Source organism: Alligator mississippiensis, chromosome 10, assembly GCF_030867095.1.
Source record: "Alligator mississippiensis isolate rAllMis1 chromosome 10, rAllMis1, whole genome shotgun sequence".
Classification (NCBI taxonomy): domain Eukaryota; kingdom Metazoa; phylum Chordata; order Crocodylia; family Alligatoridae; genus Alligator; species Alligator mississippiensis.
In genome coordinates this window covers 20732907-20753810 of record NC_081833.1, presented here as the reverse complement: position 1 = coordinate 20753810, position 20904 = coordinate 20732907, and the positions used below count along the sequence as shown (strand labels likewise).

Below are 20904 nucleotides of genomic sequence, written 5' to 3'. Positions count from 1 at the left end.
GAAGTCCTCTCCTCCAAGCAGTTGCCAGTCAAACCTGCTTTCACTGTTGCATACAGATTTCTAGTCAAAGAAATTCAGCAGAGCTATTCCCAGACAAAAGAAGTCTTGTAGGAAAAAACTACTCTTCTACCCCAATATCAGGTTTCCGAGTGAAATGCAGCTCCTTCAAAAGCAGTTGTCAGGGAGACACTCCTTCCCTCGTGTTGCTGAGTCTTTGTTGTGTGTTGAAGTTATCAGTCAGCTTCTTTGCTTGGAAACCCAAATGCCATGTCAGAGCCAGACAACTCTTCCCCTCCTTACAACTGTTCGGGTGAGGAAGAAAGGAAATCTGTGGCATTTCTTTTTAATTCAAAATATCCTGAGACATGCTGGTTTCTGCCAGAGCTAGATATTAAGTGTTTGCTTAAGTATTTATTTATTTTCTTGTATTTTTAAAAGCATGGCTATCAACACTTTGGAGGACTGTCATGATCTCAAGTCTACTGCATCGCTCAGGTATCTGCAAGGGCTCCACTGCAGATTCCTGATGATTTACCAAAGAAGGAAAGCAACATTGCCTAACCTGGAATAAACCCTACTTTGAGCTCACTGCAAGGTCTCTGCAGCTGTCATACAATCCTTTTAAAAAGATCTCTGTCTTGGTAATGGAAAAATTCCACAATTTTCTGTATATGGAAGATTGGAATGGGCTATGAGTGAAGCTGCTTCTGACAATCTTGTCAGTGGTCTGAACCATGTCTGTGTACATTAGAAAAAAGTAGTTCATTCAATCCAGGGAAACTTATTTTACAAACAGAAAATATCCCTGCTCTAAGTTTTCTTCAAAGCATTTTTCAGCAGAGATACTAGCCACAGCTATGATAGACTGAAGGGCACATGCTGCTGCAGGAGGTATACTCTCAGGTTTATGGTTCAGTGTCACTTGCTCTGAAGCCCTTGCTCTCATTTTCCAATTTACTTTTATTAAAGAGATTTAAAGCTTGTCTCGTTTTAAGCTATAAATTCCAAATCTCTAGGCTGCTCTTGAGTTAATATGGCTCTCTGAATATGACATTAGGATTCTGCTTCATTCCAGAAATGATCATCACAGGCTGTTTACACAGATGTTTCCAGCCCTGTGACAATTTACACAAAACTGCCCACCCTTCTGCATATTTGAGTCAAAAAAGAAGGTGCTTATTATCCAGTCTGTAGCACTAGCTCAGCTTCAAACCCTTATTTTAAAGGCAGGAAGATGAGATCTGCCATTCCATAACCATGTTCCATCTGTACCAAGACAGAAGTCAAACTAGAAGCAGCTGACAGCACAGAATTAGCTACCTCTTAAAAGCATCCAGGTATGCAGCAGGGAGGAGAATCTGGGACTTGAGTTTGTTTAATTTCAATATAATTAATTTTCTAGGATGAGGGAAGAGCCAAACAAGAAAACAGTTGTAGAGAAATAATACCCATGCAAAACACGTAACAAGTGCTTGTTGAATGACTTACCATGACTTGTGCAGAAATTTCCTCATCTTCACAGTGAGATCCTGTTATCAAACAGGATGACATCACTACTTATAGTGGCTAGAAGGAAATCAGATATTGTTTTTAAATAATGCTTCTCCCCTTCATATCAACCAGTATAGCCCCCCAAATCCATGTGTCAAGTAGCAGGAGCCACAAGCTCACACGTGCATGCCCCAAAATTGTTTCATCAAAACACTTTAATGTTGGCATGAGGTGCAAATTCTAGGGACCTTAGAAGTAATTACTCTTTCAGTCAGTCAAATAACATAACCAGAACTGTTTGGTTAGAAAAATTCACATTTTAACAGACTCCTAGGTACAAAGCAGTCAACACACAAACTTTGACCAATCACAACAGCAAAGGACAGGGTTTGTTTTTTTCTCTCTTTCTTTTTTTTTTTTTTTTAAGGAGCCAGGGCTTGGAAAAATACAGCACACTAATGAAACAAAGTGCAAAAAATACAAAAAAAATAGAAAATAGAAAAAATGTATTTACAAGTAGTACATTACTATGATCAGAAAGCACAAAGACAATTGCTGCTATAATACATGCACTGGGGGTCAAGAAAACTATTAAAAACCTGCAAGTGAGACGTTTGTATTAGAGAGAGACAGAGAGAGAGAAGAAAAGAAAAGAAAAAAAGAAAGAAAGGGGTAAGGAAAGGGGCTTAAACATTTTTTCTTCCTTAGTCTGCTACATTGATCAAAATCAAATAACCTCCTAGAGTCCATGAGTACAATTGGTACAAATACTACACTGTTTTTTAACTGCAGGTTCAATTGTAGAAGGGAGAAAACAGTTGCTTATTGTAGGTTCATATACAAGAAAGCCATATTAAACTGCTCTACATGCTAAAAATTACAGCAAGCCCCTGTCTGCTACGTAGCATGATCTTAGCAGGTTTTTCCTTTTTATTTATTCATATATATATCTATATGCGTGTATATATATATGTATAAAAATCGTGCCCTTGTTCACTGCAACATGACATCTGGGTGGAAATGTAACTTGTTACAACAAATTCTTATATGTATACTGCAAGAAGTCACTCAATGTCTGTGGATTTAATAAGTCACCTCACACCACAGGAAATATTTAATAAATCAAAAAACCCAAAAAACAAAACAAAAAACCCATATAGTGACAGAAGAGCTTCTGTCTCAGTTCTCTTCAAAACTGAAGTCCAACAGGAAACTGGTCCCAATGTACACGAGGGTTCTCTGAAGAAGCTTCAGTTTGCTTAACTATTTTTTCCTTTTAGTGTTCTCGAGTTTCTGAACAACTTCAGATCGTTTTCAGTTTAAAAGTTTGTCTCCTCTCTTGCAAAGGTAACAGTCTGGCGCTGATCTGTAAGAGGGGAAGGAGCAAAGGGAGGTGGCTGCAGTCACACAAAGGGTCCCATCTGCAGGGATAAGAGGAATCAAATAGAGCTCCAAAACCTTTGCTTTTTCCTTTTTTAATATAAAGTCCATTCATACAAGTTCCATAAACTGGCACCTTTCCCAGCACCAGTCCAACTTTAGGTGACAATAAATGCTCAAGTTGAGAAAAGGACCAAGGCAGAAGTTCCAGTCACTTTCTATCTGCTGCATCATACTTCCAGGAAACGGGAGCTGCTGGTCTTGGAGTGGAAGGGTTCAGACCACATGCGACGAAGATCGCCCTTTGGAACAGGAGGCAAGAAAGCAAATTAATTCAGAAGTTATCAAACAGCCAAGGATCTTCAATGACTTTAAGCCCTGTGTGTTTAGGTGTCTTGTCTTAAGGTAAATCTGCTCTCACCTTTTAGGAGACACTACACTTCTGATATAGTAAGAGTGAAAATCCTTTCCAGGTTGGGTAAAGACTTGTTTATCTGGGGGCCTGTTCTACCTGAAAGGTACTTCTGATCAGAGATACCTCAGCTGGTAGGCCCAGTGCCACAGTGCTCAGAGCTGTAGGTCTGTATTTCAATAAGTCTCTCTGAAGCAAAGAGCTTTTAAGTTCCCAGCTGGCTGACCTGGCATGAGGTGTGCAAAAGGAATCTGCCCCACCCTCCAGGTGTTACAGCTTTGCATACACACTTCCTCATGACAAGCAGGCCCAGGGAAATCACCACTATGCAGCAGGTAATTTAAAACAGAATGCCTTTTACTACACTGCAATCAGATTAATTTATACTCACTGAGAGTTTAAAATACAGTTTATCTTATGTCCTAGACAGGAAATCAACTCTTCATTAATCAGTTCCCTGAAGCAATGTTTCATGACTATAGCAATGAGAATCCAGTTTTCCATCACTGACGTCAGAGTGAGTAAAACAGACTATCACACCCCCTCAGAGAAGTGAGCAAAAGTAGAAACAACTTGCTTCCATGTCACCACTGCTACATACTCCCATGCAGGAGGCAGAACTTCCGACAGACCATGTTAACACTAATCTCACCTTTAAATAGGCCATGGTGAGGAGTGGCAATAAGGTAAATGGTACCAAATAGAGCAGGGCAGGCTGTGCTGCCCGGTGAATGCGGGAAGCCACTGTTGCAGTTAACAGACCTGCAAGAATAAAAAGAGTGATATGTTTCCATTAGTGATGTACATAGATTCTCATTTCTACCCACACTAGGATCCCATCTTCCAGCTCTGTTAAAAGGGAAGAATTAACTTGCTTTTCTACTAGCGGTGGACAAGGCACTATGACTTTCCCTGGATATGAAAGAAAAGTGAAAGAATTACTTTTTAAAATGAGACATTGTTGAAACTAAACATAAGATTTACCTTCTCAAGGGTTAAACTAATTACATTAATTCAAACAAACAAACGTCAGTTGAAATCTGTCAGATTGCACTGGTGTAATTTCTACTGTGACAGCTGATATCAACTGAGGTTATTCAATCTGAAGTCCATAGATAGAAGCATGAAAGGTCAAATAGGAAGTTCTCACATTAGGAATCAAATCTCTCAAGCATTTGCTGGAGGAGACTGGGGAGGAACTTGTGCTTTTTTTTTATTTTTATTTTATTTTTTTTACATACAGTCTTTTCTTTCTGTCACTGAAAGCCACAGGAGTTTTAAATTATATGCATACACTGTGCCTTAGAGACAAATCTATCTAACTAGGGGAGAGGGGAAGGGGAGATGGACTGCTATGTCAACCAAGTGAAAAAATGTAGGATTTTTTTTTGTAGAAAGGTTCATACAAAAGTACAAACACTGAGTTCTGAACTATCAAGTTTCTTTTCCAGCACAATGCATCTCAAGATTTTAACATGCAATCTATAACCCCTACAACTCTCCTACTCAGTACTGAAGTGAATCTCCACAAAATACCAGAGAAATTACCCTGACAATATATTCCACCCTTGCATTAATATATTTGCAATGAGAAGAACGGGGTAAGGAGTTTTTCTCCAGGTTGCCCCAGTGAAATTTGGATGGAAGAAGGGGAAGGACAGGAAATGTTCCCTAAAAGTCCATTCACAAATGCGTTCATATTATCTTGTAACCTAGCATAACCGGCCCATTCTTGTACACTGAGCAGCTGTTTTTCCTTACCTACAAAGTATCCAATGAGAGTGCAGTGAAAGTAGGAAACTTTCTGCATACGTCCTGAGATGTTTCCAGGCCCTGGTGTACCGCAGGTATCACTGTTGGCTTGTTTTTTGTAGTTGTCATAACGCAGGACAAAGCAGAGGAGAAGACCTGGCATCACGATGTCTCCAATACCCAGCATAGAGAAGTGGCTACCTGTGGAACTGGATAACCGTTCAGATTGGGTGCATGTCCAAGACACTGGATGACTAGCTCTAGACCCTCATTCCCTTCACTCTCTGCTCCTTTAGTCACCCCATCTTCCAGCTGGCATGACTTGTCTCTATGGCAGAGGCAAACTGCCAGCTGTTAAGACAGGTGCAGGTGATCCCATCACCACCAAAGTACTTTGAGTTCTTTTTACTCTTACTTCTGACAGTAAGGATCTCTTCAAGTGCCAAATGATGGCACTTCAGCTTCTACTGCATATGAAAGCATTAATGGTATCAAGGCAGCTATGCACATCAGCACTGAATTAAACACTCCCACCTGCCTTTGTCTCCCTTCATATAAATGCTTGTGCCCTTACTAATGCATATGTTGTCCTCAGAATCTCTCAATGTCTTTTTGGATGGTGCGAACAGTACACACAATATTCCAAATGAGGCTGCACTGATTTAAAGGCATCATGACATTCATTTTATTATTTATACTCTCGTTCCTTATGCATCTTAACATATTGTTACATTTTTCAAAGGTAGCTCACACTAAGCAGGAGTCTTCAATGACCTATCTATAGTGACAAGAAGCTCACTTCATATTATATTAGGACCATGCCTAGATAAGCAATTTTTCAAGCACCTTTAATGTTTACATCCTGAAACAGCAAATTGTAGAACACAAGAGAAGAAGCTACTCAGAGTCCAGTCTTAAATTATACACAAGAGGTGGTTAAGGAAGTAACTGTGGGTGTGGCATCAAATAATAAAGACCATAATACAGTTATGTTAAACCTTTAGGCAGAACTCTCTCCATTATACTAAATTCTAACCTGGAAGCAAGAAAAACCTTGAACTAAACAACAGGGTCCCTTCATGAGACTGTACATGCTTGAAGGTAAAACAGAGCCCTAACAAAGCAAAACATCCACGGCAAGAAAAAAACCCACATGATTAAAAAGTAAGGTTTGTGATGTTGTTCCAAGCTAAATAGGTATCCCTTGAGGAAAATGGAAATCCAGGTGAAAGGTTAAATTTAAGATAAAAATTAGAGAATTAATGAAAAATCCTGAAGGGCAGGGAGTCAAATATAAAACAGCAGCTCATGAGGTTTGGTAGCTCTGCTGGATCAACAGAGGTTTAGTTAAAGGAGCAAACAATTACAAGGGCACTGCAATGAAACTACATGATCTCTTTCCACCAGGCGATAAAAGGAGATAAATGCAAAGATTCTTGGAATTACAGTCCAGTAAGATTTCACTTCAGAAGATAGTAAAAATGATCATTAAGGACTGTACGAACACAAAATGATCACAAAGGATAAACCAGTCCATCTCATGTAAAGGAAAGTTGTGCCTTTTGCATTTAGTAAAACTATTTAGGCCTGTTGATAACAATGGATAAAAAGGAGGCAGCTGATACCTGAACTCTGAAAAGATTAAATATCTCAAAAAAGTCTTTAAATAAATAAACAAGTCCAAACAGAGAGAAGCAACACTGTGATGACTTGAAACTGGCTAAGATGCAAGCCCCACCCCCAAAACAACAAAAGATAGAAACGTATAGCCTACTTTCAACATGGCAAAAACAACAGTACTCATAGCTCCAGATTTAAATTATAAAAATGTTAATATTTTATGCATATTGAATGAGTCTATATTCATTATGCTACTAAACTGGAGAATGAGTCAATAAGTAAAAAGCATTAGCTGATGACAATTATTAAGCAACACAACTAGAAGACTAAGAACTTCAGATGGACTTTGCAAAGCTGATTTTAACATTCGCAGAACTCAGGGTACCAAATGTAAGGGTGGGGGGAGGGGGAGAGAGAGAGAGAGAGAGAGAGAGAGAGAGAGAGAGAGAGAGAGAGAGAGAGAGAGAGAGAGAGGTGTGTCATTGTTAAACCACAAAGTACAAATTGGTTTATGAGGCGCAGAAATGTTGGGCTGTTTTGTTGCGTCTCCTTGCAGAGCTAGAAGAATATAAAATATATTATATATGGAATGAGTGGGAAGCTGTTTATCATCTCCTATAACATGAAAAAACAAAACTTACAAAAAAAATGAAGAACAATCAGAACTGAAAAACAAAACTTGACACATGTATCCATATGGAAATAAGTGACAAAATATCAAAGCCAAACAGTGAAGGGATACAAAAAAAGGAACAGACTTGTATAATAGACAAAAGTCTACAGCTGCATTAAATAAGTAGTCAAAAAGCCTCAGACTGAGAAAAACCAACCACTAACAACAGTGGTCAGGAAGAAATTTTCTTTCTGGCCAGGTTATTCTCCTCTGGAGTACTATGGTTGTCCCTTCCTCTGCATAACCCAATATATCAGTGATAAAAGACCCATCATAGAACCACTAATCTAATGCAGACATCTAATTCCCAGGAAACCTGAGACAAGTAACTGAAGGTGAAGTGACATCAAACAGGAGATAACATGGATTTATTTTTAGTAGCACCCATTTTGACAGAAACTGAGGGAATTCATTTGTTCTGTAATACAGTATAAAACCTGTTAGTCTTACCTTGGAAAGACAAGTTTACCAGGTAGCGACAGACGGGGAACATCTCTACCTACATTTGGTCCCAGGTGAAGCTTCCGGGATAAAACATCAAGGGGATTATCAGCTGGTTGTGTGGCCACTTTCACCATAACATTGCTATTAAAGATGTAGGCAGAAAAAAATACCTAGGATGCAGGAAAATAATTAGAAGCAGAACAATTACAGCTATAAAGCAATACAAACAAATTATATCCTCTTAATTACTTTTCTGACTTCTGCTCTGTTCAAGGAGAGAGACAGAACACATATGGGATGGCTGGTAGATCAGGAAGATACAAAAATTAAAAAGTCTACTCAAAGTTCAGATAAAAAGGTTTTTAAAGTCCAGTTGTCTTCAAGAATTTGAATAGGAAACCATTGCCCTAGGATATTTAACCCAAACTACTGGCTTCACATCTTTATAGACAAGCAACAAGGACTCAGCAGGGATCGCAAAGGCAGGTAATAGTATGGACAAAGAGAAGAATATAGTAAGCTAGGGTCACGAATAGACGTGGAATTTCTTCACTCACTTGCAGATGCTTTTGTTAGTGAACAGAAGGTTGAAAATTGGTCTAAAAAACTGTCTTACTCTACTGAACCTTAGGTACACTGGAAACACCAGTACATTGCCGACAGGTTGGTTGGCAAGTGGTTTCTTGAACCAGTGTCGGAAACTACTTAACTAGTAGCATAGGTAGGACAAAACCCTTTTTCACTGTTATAAAAAGTGTGTTCCAGTCAGTCTCAGCCATGATTTCTGCGTGCATTGCAAAGAGTTTCTCTCATCCATGCAAGCAGTAAACCAGCTTTTGTTCCCAGTTTAAGAAACCCACTGCTGGTGACTGTAGTCAGCAACAAGTCAGTTTCCTTGGACAAATAAGGCTTTACTTCTGCTTTTTTGTGTATGCTCATTCTAATCTGCAGCCATGATTTTGCAATTTGTGAGGGCCATGCCTTCCCTGCATACCAGAAGTAAAATGTTCTTATTGCAGTTCTGTACATATCAAATGGTTACTGAGCAAAGGACTCTGCAGCCTACCATAAGCACTTCAAACAAGCAAAGCTCAGAACTGGACTAAGACGGGCTCATCTTCTGACTGCTAGATCTTTGCAGTTATGTATCCTGGACCTTTTTTAGCTGGCAAAAATGAAAGAACAAATTCTAAATGTGGAAGACAGCAGAAATTTTAAACCCGAATGAAAACTTACCCAAAATACATCATAAATTAGTAACCCCGAGAGCAGCAAACAGGAAACCTTGAGGCTGGGCAAGCGCACAAAGGCTATCATTGCAACACACAGGCCCATAGCCAGAGCTGCAAAACAGCAAAGAAAACTGGTTCATTATTCAAGACTACAGTAATGGTAAAGAAGGTCAACACTTGCAGCGATAGCGCTAAATATAGGCGGCTTTCAAATAGGTTAATAGGTGACTTTCTAATATTTACAAATAGTGGTATTTCCCTCCCCTGACCCCAAACTTAAGATGATAAAGAAAATAATATACCTAACAAACATACAAGGCCAACAGCAAATGCACATGCATGAAGGAGTTACCTGTTGGGTACAGAGTACAATCTCACTTAACTAAACTTTAATTATCCACAACAGGAGCATGTCCCACAGCAGCAAAGAGGATTAATTATTTCTCCTCACATTAAATCTTTATTATCTAAATGTATTCAGAGCAACTTCACCTAAGATTGAACGGAAGAATTCTACATCAACTACTGAGATGTTAGTCATAGGTTAAAAACCTTGTAGCAAGAGCAGGTAAAACGACTGTTTCAAGTGAGAGAACAAAAATACCGTAAAAGCTGTTATCTGGCATCCCCCAGGAATGGGGGATGCCAGATAACAAAATATGCCGGTTAATTGAGCAGCCCAAGCCGCCACTTCTCCCGCCGTATCTGGGGCGCCCCTCCGCCCATCCCACGTCATCGCCACCCCTCCTGTGGGCTCCACGGGACAGGAAGGCGGGCCCCACACAGCCCCACGTGGCCTGTTATGCCCCCAACCCATGGGGGCTCGGCAGCACAGGCTGCTTTGCCCCAGGTCGTAGGGGCTCAGAGAAACTGGAAGTGCCGCAGTGGGCACTTGTGATTTCATTTTATTTTACAAGCCGGCATGCCGGTTAATTAAGCATGCCAGCTTGTAAGATGCTGGTTAACAGAACTGTTACTATAATTTGTTTGCAAATATCTAGTTGGTCTAATAAAAGATATCACTTCTCCCACAAGTTTGATTCCTTTTGGCTCTAGACCAATACACCTACAACCTGGATACCATAGAACAACCTTAAATTTCTAATACCTTAAGAAGCTAGAGAATGATTGAACACAATTACTAGTTTAGAAAATGGAGTAAGGGTTGTTTGTTTCTTTCCAGGGGTGTTTGTGTGTTTACGAAGCCCAATTGAAAATATAAAAGCTAAATTCCAGCTTTAGAGCTAAAAGCTGAAACAGGGTCATGTTACCTTTCTTGACCCTATTCAGAGAAAAATGGTAAGCAAACAATTACAGAACAGTAACATATGGATTATACTAAACAGAAACCTTTAAAATGATCAAGTAAGATGTTACAGGGTTTATTCAATGGCTTCCCCTTGATAGTCCAAGATGGAACAGCAGCCAAGGAACAAGAAGCTGTACCTCTTGTTCTTAAAGGGAGTGACTACTCTCTCACAGAGAAAAGTTAATTCCAAAAACATGTGCTTGGGTAGGCAATCAACTACATGGAAATGCAGACAAAGCATTCTATTTTTTGCCCTCCTTTTATTTATTTAGTTATTTATTTATTTATTTTTGCAGAGAAGACCCTCCGCAGCTACACTGAAATTTACTCTTTGCCTTTTTCTCAAGCCTTGTCTTAAGAATCACTCAATTTTACTAAATTCAGCTAAATATTTATCAATTTTAGTTCCTTGTATGTAAAGTCCTAAAAATGCATAATCAATAAGCACTTTAACATCAACTTCCATCTTAGGATCACAAGATATTTACAAACATTTACACGTGTAATTGAGTCCTGTGAGATTGGCAAGACATTATAGCCATAATTTCACTGAAGCACAACCACTGCTGGTATAGAACACAGCAGTTAAACAGAGCAGAAAAGCACAAAAACCTATAAAGAAAAGGAACTGAATACTATTCCTTGGTTAAACAAAACTACAAAAAATAAATGCATGCAGCACAAGTACTACCATGAGGTAATACTAACTAGGCTAAAACAGGGGGATCAAACTCATTCAGCTCTGTGGGTCTGGAGAGTCACTGGGCTGGTCTATGGGCCAGACTGGGCCATGCTGGAGCTAGTGTGCAGGGGTACATAAGTGGGGCACCACATGGAGCACATGCCTTCTCCCAGCCCTCCCATGCTGTATTTACTACATGCAGCTGGTCCAGCCTCACATGCCACATGTAGCAAAGCACTGGCCCCACTCCAGGACTCAGTCTGCACATGGTAGGCACACGGTGCATGTCGCATGGGGTGCCCTGCCAGAATGGTCCTGCACACTGGCTCCAAAGCTGACCTGAAATTGGGCCTCAGGCCATCCATGCACTTAGGAACAGCATGCACGACTGGTCCACCGCAGACATACGAGCAGCACCTACAGCAGTGTATCCAGCCTGTGCATCAGGCTGCCTCTGCAGGCTGCATGTGCCACATGGGGTTTGTTCGAAACCCACAGGCTGCATCATAGGGCTCCACGGGTTGGATCAGGCAGGCAAGCTGTATGTTTGACACCCCTGGGCTAAAACATACATGTTAATAATCATTATTCTTCCATAATACGCCATGGAATTTTAAATATAACTGATTTGCAATTTATAATCCCATCTCATCTGAAAGCTGCAAAGTTCTTTTATCAGCATGCTAGGACAAGGTTTCAGTACTGACTCTAAAGGAAACCATGCCACCAATCAATTGCCAACAATACTTCCTACGCTTGATCTGAGCCAACAGTGATTTCATACAAGCAATGACCTAAACTCACCCTTTTTAGCTCGAGAGCTGATGGGGTCAAAACAACACAAGGTGGTCTGGCTACAGGCTTTAATAAAATAATGGGATTAGTCAAATAAAATGTACCCTAACTACAGATGTATGAATTGTAACCAACTCTAAAACAAGCCCATTACTGAGGCCTAAGAATTTTAACACACTGAATCAGCAAGCAAAAGCTGTGGATTTGCAGAAAAAGTTAGACTTAGTATAGCAGAAGAGTAAATATAAAGAACATGCTGTCTTAAATCAGTAAGTTTTATCTGAAGCCCAGGATAGTGTTAGTTTAAGCCTGCGTATTTTAGGGCAGAAGTTCTAGTTTATAATTAACTGGAAGTGAAAAATATTTACCAGTGTAAAGATTTATTTTAATAGTCATTATTCACAAATCAGTTTCTGTAATATTGCCCAAATACACACCTACGACACAATTACACTTGTACATAGAAACTGGTCCAAATGGAAGGAGTCAAAAACCTCTAGAGCTAGGGAGAGTTCCTTGCGATTTAGACAGAAGCATATGACCCAGGAGCAAGAATCGAGTGTCAATAGCATACTTTGAAAATAATAAAATTTCCCTCAACTAGACGTAATGCAAAAAGTAATTCTAACTTAAATAAATGTTATATAGAAGTAGGTCATAGAGGGACAGAGTAGTTTTTAGCTAGCAGGTCACTCATATCTGTGAAAGTATCAAATATCCTTAAACTGGAGTTTGCATCTAATTTAGCCATTTTTGTCAATGTCAGTATAATATTTGTGTATTCTAATGTTATCATCATCTCTGCCCACTCACAAGAATTTCTGTACCAGTGCACTCTTTCACTAGGGCTGGTAAAACTAAGTCCTAGTTCTAAGACTAGAACCAGAAACAACAAAGGACAACCAAGTTAGCAGGTCCAATTTTTCCCCACCTTCTAGTAAAGGATCAATTGCTGGTCAGTGCAAGAAGCAGCATACTCTACTTGAAGTCCTGCTCTTATTTGGTAATTTTTTATTTCACAGTTATATTAGCAGAAGTCCCTATAAAAACGTTCAAGTCTGTTCCACACAGAGTTACTATTAAACAGAAGGCTAACAAGTCATCTTCTGCAAAATTCCCTCAGCAGAGTCAAGTCCTGGAATAGTCCCAGTACCTCGACAAACGCAGTTCACACACGAGGAAAGACATTTCTGTTTATAGGTTGCAGTGTTCACATTGCCCACCTCCAGCTGAGCAAAGCATAGGAAGGCTATCTAAATACACAGGAGATTACATATTCCAGTACTTGCCAGGCTATAATGATTGCAACCTCAATCATTTCGTCATCCAAGCAAAACATCTCAAACACTCCACTCTAAGAAATAAGCATTTTAAAAACCCACAAATGTGCATCATGTGTAAAAACAACTCTCTTGTGACAACAACTTACCATTTCATTGGGCAAAAAGTCCCTGGACTTTGGGAACAGCTCAGTTAGATTCTTTGGGGGGAAAGGGGAGGAGGGAGGGCAATGTCAGGACTTGTGCAGCAGGTAGTGTGCAGAGAGGCAAGAACTGCCAGACTGAGACTTTGAATGTTTTGAAAAACATCTGTCAAGAAAGAAAAGGCTCCACAACAAGCAAAAAGGAAGATACCGTCATAAAAACACACAAAATAAAGCTGCTCTCTTAAAATGAAGTATTCTCCTTTCCTCTCTCAGACCACTGGTCGCCAGACTTGCAACATCTGTTTTGCTTTTTACAGAGAGAGAGAAACAAAAGATCAATTCTGCCTGAACGGGGAGGAGCAAAACCACAATAGGCCGAGCAACAGCAACTGGCAGATACTGGCTTAAAGAACAGCAAGTGCTCCACTTGCATATATTAGTGAGCACTAGTTATTGCTGTATTCTTCCTCCAAATCAGATTGATTAGTTTCCAGTATTCGGTTACAGAAAAACAGAAGGTCCATGCAAAGACAATGCTGATTTGACTACAATGGCTAAAGCAGCAGAGCTCATTTTTCTGCAAGAAATCTCTACAGACCCTTCTCTGCTCAATATTACTGGTGAATATTAATTTGGAGGATTTATACATACTAAAAAGGGCACCTATCCATATGCTCAAGGCATCACTGGCATAAAAATACATAAAATGTGACAAAGCTGAAGTGCAACAACATCCAATATGATCTGTAAACAGAAACCAAGTAAAATTAAAATCAACGACTTTCCCCCACTAGAGACATACTACAGCCTTTGCAGAGTAATTGTTCTTGAATAAAGCCTCTTTATTCTGGAATAGAACTATTACTCTGGAATCTATTTTAGTCTCTTTCCCTTGGGACTCCGTAGGTCTTGAACTGTGCCCAGAAAATTTACAAGGAACTGCTGCAGTTTATGAAAATATACTGTGCATTCAAGCTGGGCTACTCTGCTTAAACTCAGTCCCCTGTACTCTGCAAGTTGCGCTTTCCTGGATGTCCAAATTGAAAATCAACGTACAGTGATGCTTTATTTAATTTTGAGGCAGCAAAATGTACAAATGATGTATCAAGTCTATATCCAAAAGGAAAAGGTGCAACATCATGACCCCATACATGTGATGAAAGCTGTTGCCCTTATTGGCTCCAGTAGCAGTTAGAAGGCTAAGCTAGACTGGGAATTTGAACATCAAATGCCAAAATGCATGCTCTAATTAAGAAACAGCTATTTTCAGTGTGCCATAGGCAGCTGGTACTCATCCAGATGAAAACAATGCAATCTAGAATTGGTGCAGGACACCTACATTTCAGATAAGATGCAAATACAGCCATAATGTCATGACAAGCTTTCTTCGGTTTATACATCATTGAGAATTTAGCCAGAGAAGGCCTAGGCTGTGTCTCACCAATGTCTTGTGATACCAAGTTATGTTTATTTCATTAAGATAGCTGTCCTCAATGAATTAACACTCATAGCATGGGGCCTCAGGGACAACTACCTTCCCAAACCTAGTACCTTGTTGTACTGAATACCTAAGACAGCTACTAACCTACTTCACTAAAGCAGTTTACTGATTCCATCATCTTGCATGCACAAATTAAAGCTAGTTTCTGACAAACTAAAGCTAGTTGCTCTTCCATTAGCCTGTCTTCTGCAGAAGGAATCAACACAATGAGAACTGGGTCATCAAAACAGCAAGAGTTTAGAGCTTACAGCACAAAAATAATAGGTTCTTATATATCTGCCCCCTTCCTTTTCTTAAGATCATCCTCCACCATTCCACTTGCACAGTTCTTGAGAGTACTTTCCTGATGACTGTAGAGAACTTCAACTTTGGTCTCATATTATAAAATACACAATCATATAAAAAGATCTCACTGAACACACAATTATTTCTATCATCTTGCCTCTTAAGTATTTGTTTAGGTGGATTTCAATTTACCAAAGAGGCGGCTTGCTTGTCAGCTGCAGGGCAAAAGTTACATATCTTAAAAAACTAATTTTGCACTTAAAGAAGGACAGTTTCATTAAGCAGCCTAACCTGTAGTGCCATATTCTACATACATCAATTCAAAAGCAATCAAACAGAAGTGCAAAAACCAGCTACAAAACAAAGCTGCCTTTGAAAGATGTTATAAGGCCAAGCTCAATTCCACGGCTTCCTGATCAAGAAAGCACTCCACTAGATGAGATTTAGGCAATGTAATCACGGTAGCAGCAATGAGATTTTAATCTTTTGTCTGAAGAGGTATTAAATATCTCTCTTTCTGATAAACACTTGTTACAGCCAATCTCCATGCCATTTCACAATGTACACTTACAGAGATTAAATCTTCCTTTTGAGAAAGGTTTTCTTAAACTGTGTTGTGGGCTACAGGAAAGATTCTGTAGCCCACAAAAGCTATCTGCTTGCATGGTGTTAACTTTCATCCTTGTTTCCAGCTGCCAAGCTGCACTGAAAGATAACTACCGGCACATTAAATAACTTTTCTAGCATTACTCTTCCACAGCTGCAGTTGCCACAAGGATGTTATTCTATAACAAATACATACGGTAGCATTTTATGAAATTATATACAGGGGAGTAATGTATCTATTAAGATGTGATCCATGCTCCAGAAGTTTGAGAATATCTTTCTAAACCTATGTAAAACACTAAGTCAGGTCTATTGGCTTTAGAAAATATATCAAGTAAAGGCTCAAACAGAGTCTATGGGTATGGGTAAAGATTAAAATTACTGTGATACCAGTTATGATCTGAATTTAGAGCATGTCGTCTAATATAACTATGTGACAAGCTACCTAGTATTTATTATGGAGTAAAAAATTTGCACATAAGCAATTACTGAAGAGCAGCAGGCAAGCTGTCAGTACATACATCTTACCCTGTGGTAACCTGTTTGCATAACCACAGGATCACAGAAACATAGGGCTAGAAGGGAACTCAGGAGCTCATCAGTCCAATCCCCACCCCTGCTCAACTATCCTAAACAAATGTTGGTCTAACCTGCTCTTAATAAACTTCCAAGGATGGAGATTTCACAACCCAGGTAGCCTTTTCCAATGCATAAACCAATTGCATAGCAAGAAAGTTCCTCCTAATATCTAACCTCAATTTCCCTTGCTGCAATTTTAAACCACTGCTCCTTGCCCCACCCCCTGTGGTCACAGAGAATAAGATGTCACCACCCTCCACCTTTCAAGTATCTGAAGACTATTATTAAATGTCCCTTCTCTTCTTCAAACTAAATAATCAGTCTTTGTTCATAAATCATGTTTCCATGCCTCTACCAATTTTCATTGCTCTCTGCTAGACTCAAATTTGTCCATGTCTTTTTTCAGTTTGGACACATCACACTTGGACACACTAGTTTAGATGAGGCCTTTCCAGCGTTGAGCAGAGCAGAACAGAACAATCACTTCCCTTGATTTGGAGGTGATGCTCCTGTTAATAGAACCCAGTAAACTATTGGGGGTTTTTTCAACAAGAGCTCACTGTTGATTTGTATTCAATTTTAAGTGCACTAGAACCCCCAAATCTTTTTCTGCAGTCCTGTGGCCTAGCCAGTTATTCCCAAGTCTGTATTTGAGTATGTGATTGTTCTGTTCCAAGTGCAGGACTCTGCACTTGTGTTTAATTAATTTCATTTGACTGTTTTTGTTTTGGAACATTTCTCCAGTTTATCAAGGACATTCTGGATCCTAATCCTACCCTCCAGCAGTGTGTCTGCAACTCCACTCAACTTGGTACCATCTGCAAATTTGCTAAGCATGCACTCAATCCCATCCACCAAATCATTAATGAATATATACTTACGTACACATACCCTAGGTTTCTTCAGTAACAGAAAGTGTTCACATAGTAACCAGTTAAATGACTGTCACACAAACCCATTTGGGATCATCACTTAATCTGTATAATTTTCTCCAAATCAGAGCCACTGAAAATGCAATATACCCAATAAAGAGAAGGAAGGAGGAAAGAAGTCTATGTGGAGTTCTCAATTGCATATTTGAGCAGAATTCTTTCATAACCATTAACATTGGCACTAGATTTTTAATACTCTAAGCCAGCACAGCACAAAAACCACCTGCTGGCAGAAGACAGGCACAGTGCAATCTATTTTTCCTCATACACAACAGAATACTTCCATTACAGCTAGAACTAGCTTGCTACGATGTAAAGCTGCTTGTTTTGCTTCCCACAAAGATATTTCTTGCTCTTGCTCTAACCGCAATACAGTACAAAGGAATTCTTGGTTAGAGGGGTTACTTATAAAAGCCCTGTTTTGAAGTAGAAGAGCACACCACTAAGCAAGTTAGTGGAACAACTGCAACTGCAGTACAGATGATATGCACTATCTTACCACATACCATATTTACTCAAATGAAATATAAGATGAGGTCCCCCCTACCCAAATCAACATGGGGGGAAGCCCCTCGTCTTACACTGGCATACAAGGAAATCACATTAAATACATTGCCTAGCATGTGCTCAATAATGGAAACCAACTATAAAGTTGATTAAATATAGTGAGCATAACTCAAATGCATGGACCGTACTGGTCAACATGCTGATGTAAACTTTTTTTTTTCCTTTTTGGAGTGCCCCTTAAAAAAAAGACAGACAGTTGCTCCCCCAGAAGGGAACAAGCACCAGGCCTAGAGGTACTGCAATACCAGGCCAGCACGTGGAGAAGCTGGAGCAACCTTCAACACCCTCCGCTGATGCCAAAAATGCTGATGGGAATCTTTCCCCCACCTCCTTCCATAGGGAACTAGCACCAGGCCTGGAGGTACTGCAATATCAGGTCAGCACTGGGAAGGCCAGAGCCAGCCCTGAAACCCTCTCCTTGGTGCCAAAACTGCTTGTTCTCTGCCAAAAGGCTGAGATGCTGAAGGGAACCTAACGCTTTTTTTTTTTAAATGTTGTCTCAGACCAAATCAATTCTGAATTATATCAACTTAACAGCTCAATCATTCATATCTGTGTGGCACTACCACCAGCAATTATCCTACCTCCGAGACTCTTCAGCCTGGGGCTTCAGATACTCCCCAAATCCAAGGCAAGCATCTTACGTGCAAGCCCCAACCTTAGATGCCTTGGAGTTCAGATGCTCCCTAGTCTCATTTGACCCTAGCCAAAAGGCTGAAGGAGCAAGCCAAGGGGAAAACCCCAGAGCAATCCCCCATCACCATACATTGTGTAGCTGAGATCTTCACATTTGTAGACATTTGGAGACTCTTGCAGAGATCAGCCTGCCTACAGTGCAAGGCACAGGCATTTATCCTCTAACTACACAAAGACATTCAAGGCCAAGAAGAAAGGCATTACCCTTGCCAGGTAAGTAAAACCATCTGGGACAAAAGCCACCTCATGGTATGTCCCTTGCCAGGTAAGTAGGTTAGTACAATACATCTGAATAAGACCTATGGTAGTGCCCATTTAGGGCACTCCAGCACCACACTGTTTTTCAAGTCATGATGAGCTATTACACAGCATACACTGCAACTTCTTCTTCACTTCCACAGCTGAGCTGCACATTTCTTTCCCATTTCCAATGATTTCTGTTTCTTCACTAGCCTTAAATGTCTGGCAAGCATCACCAATTGGGGTGCCAAACACTTTACCCAGAATCCACCTGTGGGCCCCTCTCTCAGCCTGTTGCATATGATCAGTGTGGCCCTGCCCTCTATGAGGTGAAGCTGAATCAGATTGCCCTATGCCTCATCTGCATAAAAGTTTCTGGAGGATCCCAGGACTCATGAGAAGAACACCCAGTTCCAGCTATGATCGGGGTGCTCATTAACATACAGATCCTTGGCAGGGGGTGGGGGAGGTCATCTGTAGTACACACACTAAACAGTGCTGAGCTGTGGGGTCACCATGGCTTGAAATGCTGGGGCAGGTCATCTGTAGTACACACACACACACACACACACACACACACACACACACAGACACCCCCCCCCCCCAGTGCTGAGCTGTGGGGTCACCATGGCTTGAAATGCTGGGGCAGGTCATCTGTAGTACACACACACACACACCCCCCCCCACCCCCAGTGCTGAGCTGTGGGGTCACCATGGCTTGAAATGCTGGGGCCTAACCCAATGAACCCAACAAACTATATAGTAAATCATGAGCCTTTTGATTTGGATTAATATCATGTACAGTTTGTACTCTAAGTAGGCATAAAAGTGCTGCTTAAAAGTGAGTTTACTGTGCCATAAGGAGTAGTTGTGCTAAAACTTGCAGCAGTTTCAAAAAAAGGTAAAACGTATCAATTCTGGGTGACCCAAGTCTATAGGTACTATATGCAAATTGCTACAGCTATGTTTACTTCAAGGTCAGGGGTTTTAAATTTGTTCCTCACTTCTAAATGCTCAGGGAGAGTAGAGTCTGACAGTAAAGAAGGGGGAAGGGGCTGCAGAGCAAAAGTTGGGGGAGGGGAGGGAGAGGGCAAAGGGAAGGCCAAAGCCAGCCAGCCAGCCCCCACACCCCGATTTACTTCCCCTCCTATAGCAATGGGAAAGGACAAATTCAAGACAAAACTCCAACAGTCAAGATTTTATACCTGGAAAATTATACCAAATTTATAACTTTTCCATATTTAATTATTGAAGAGTCTTATATTCAGTGTCATCTCATATTCAAGAAAATAAAGTATTTTAAAGAAATTTCTTAAGTGGAGTCTATCACTTCATTCTTTTAACTTTGTAAGGCATCAATGCTAGCCAATTTTACCAAGTGTTTGGCTTGGTCGATAACCACACAAATTAGGAGTGGTCCTCCACATTATATACTTACCATCCATGAGGAGCCAATGGCCAGTTAGGACCCATATAAGGACAAGCATGACAGATAGGGAGAATGAGAGCAGCTCAGCAGCAGTGAAACGTCCACAGCAGCCAAAGGAAATCCTGGAAACAACATACAATATTAAGCTAAAAGTTTTAGTAGTTCCTATTCAAACAAAAGAAACAAAATCTAAAACCAAAAAACAGAATGTCTATATTCTTGTAAACTTCTGCCCTTCTCTCTTGAGGCTGCTACCAAGGGCACTATTAATGGGTTCTAAATTAGACGACAGTTTTATAATGGGGATGCCTGTTCATGAGGCCAAGAACTCATTTTAAAATAATTCATTAAACATCAACTGTAATTTATACAATGGTGCTTATTTTACAGTAGCTAATCAATGAATATACCAGTTATTAACCATAATACAACCCCAATAACCAAACATGAAAATCCAATTCCAACTACCAAACAGTGAAATTTCAGCCAAAACAAGGCAAACTTCTAAAAAGCAAATGTGGTGAAAATACCCAGCAATAGTATCACATTTCCTAAGCTGGCAAAGGTGTGATTGGCAGACACACTAATTCCTAGCTTCAAAGTAGGAACATGATTTTGGCACAGAGAACCTGTGCTATACAAACGCCAGCACTGAAGACCTTAAAGCTAGTACTAGGAACAGAAAGCTCTGTTAGAAGAATTTCCATTAAAACAAAGTGTGACATGCAAAAAACCCCCCAAGACTTCTCAAGTCCTTACTTGTTTTGAGGCGAACAAGGTCGTGTTAAATACTGGCACATTGGGAGCAGAAGGAAAGCAAAGGCTATTGTTGCAAGGACTAAAGAAAAAAGAG

The 20904-nt window shown here is 40.1% G+C and overlaps 1 protein-coding gene across 1 annotated transcript in view; it reads right to left on the bottom strand.

The window, feature by feature from the left end:
- Positions 1–1788: 1788 nt before the first annotated feature.
- Positions 1789–20904, bottom strand: part of SPPL3 (signal peptide peptidase like 3) — a 131622-nt gene continuing 112506 nt past the window's right edge. The window contains exons 5-11 of the mRNA XM_014593647.3: positions 20811–20889; positions 20061–20173; positions 9009–9115; positions 7779–7942; positions 5045–5244; positions 3936–4045; positions 1789–3173 (exon numbers count right to left, since the gene is read on the bottom strand). Coding sequence (XP_014449133.1) covers positions 3102–3173; positions 3936–4045; positions 5045–5244; positions 7779–7942; positions 9009–9115; positions 20061–20173; positions 20811–20889 — 845 coding nt within the window. The 3' untranslated portion in view covers positions 1789–3101. The remainder of the gene's footprint in view (positions 3174–3935; positions 4046–5044; positions 5245–7778; positions 7943–9008; positions 9116–20060; positions 20174–20810; positions 20890–20904) is intronic.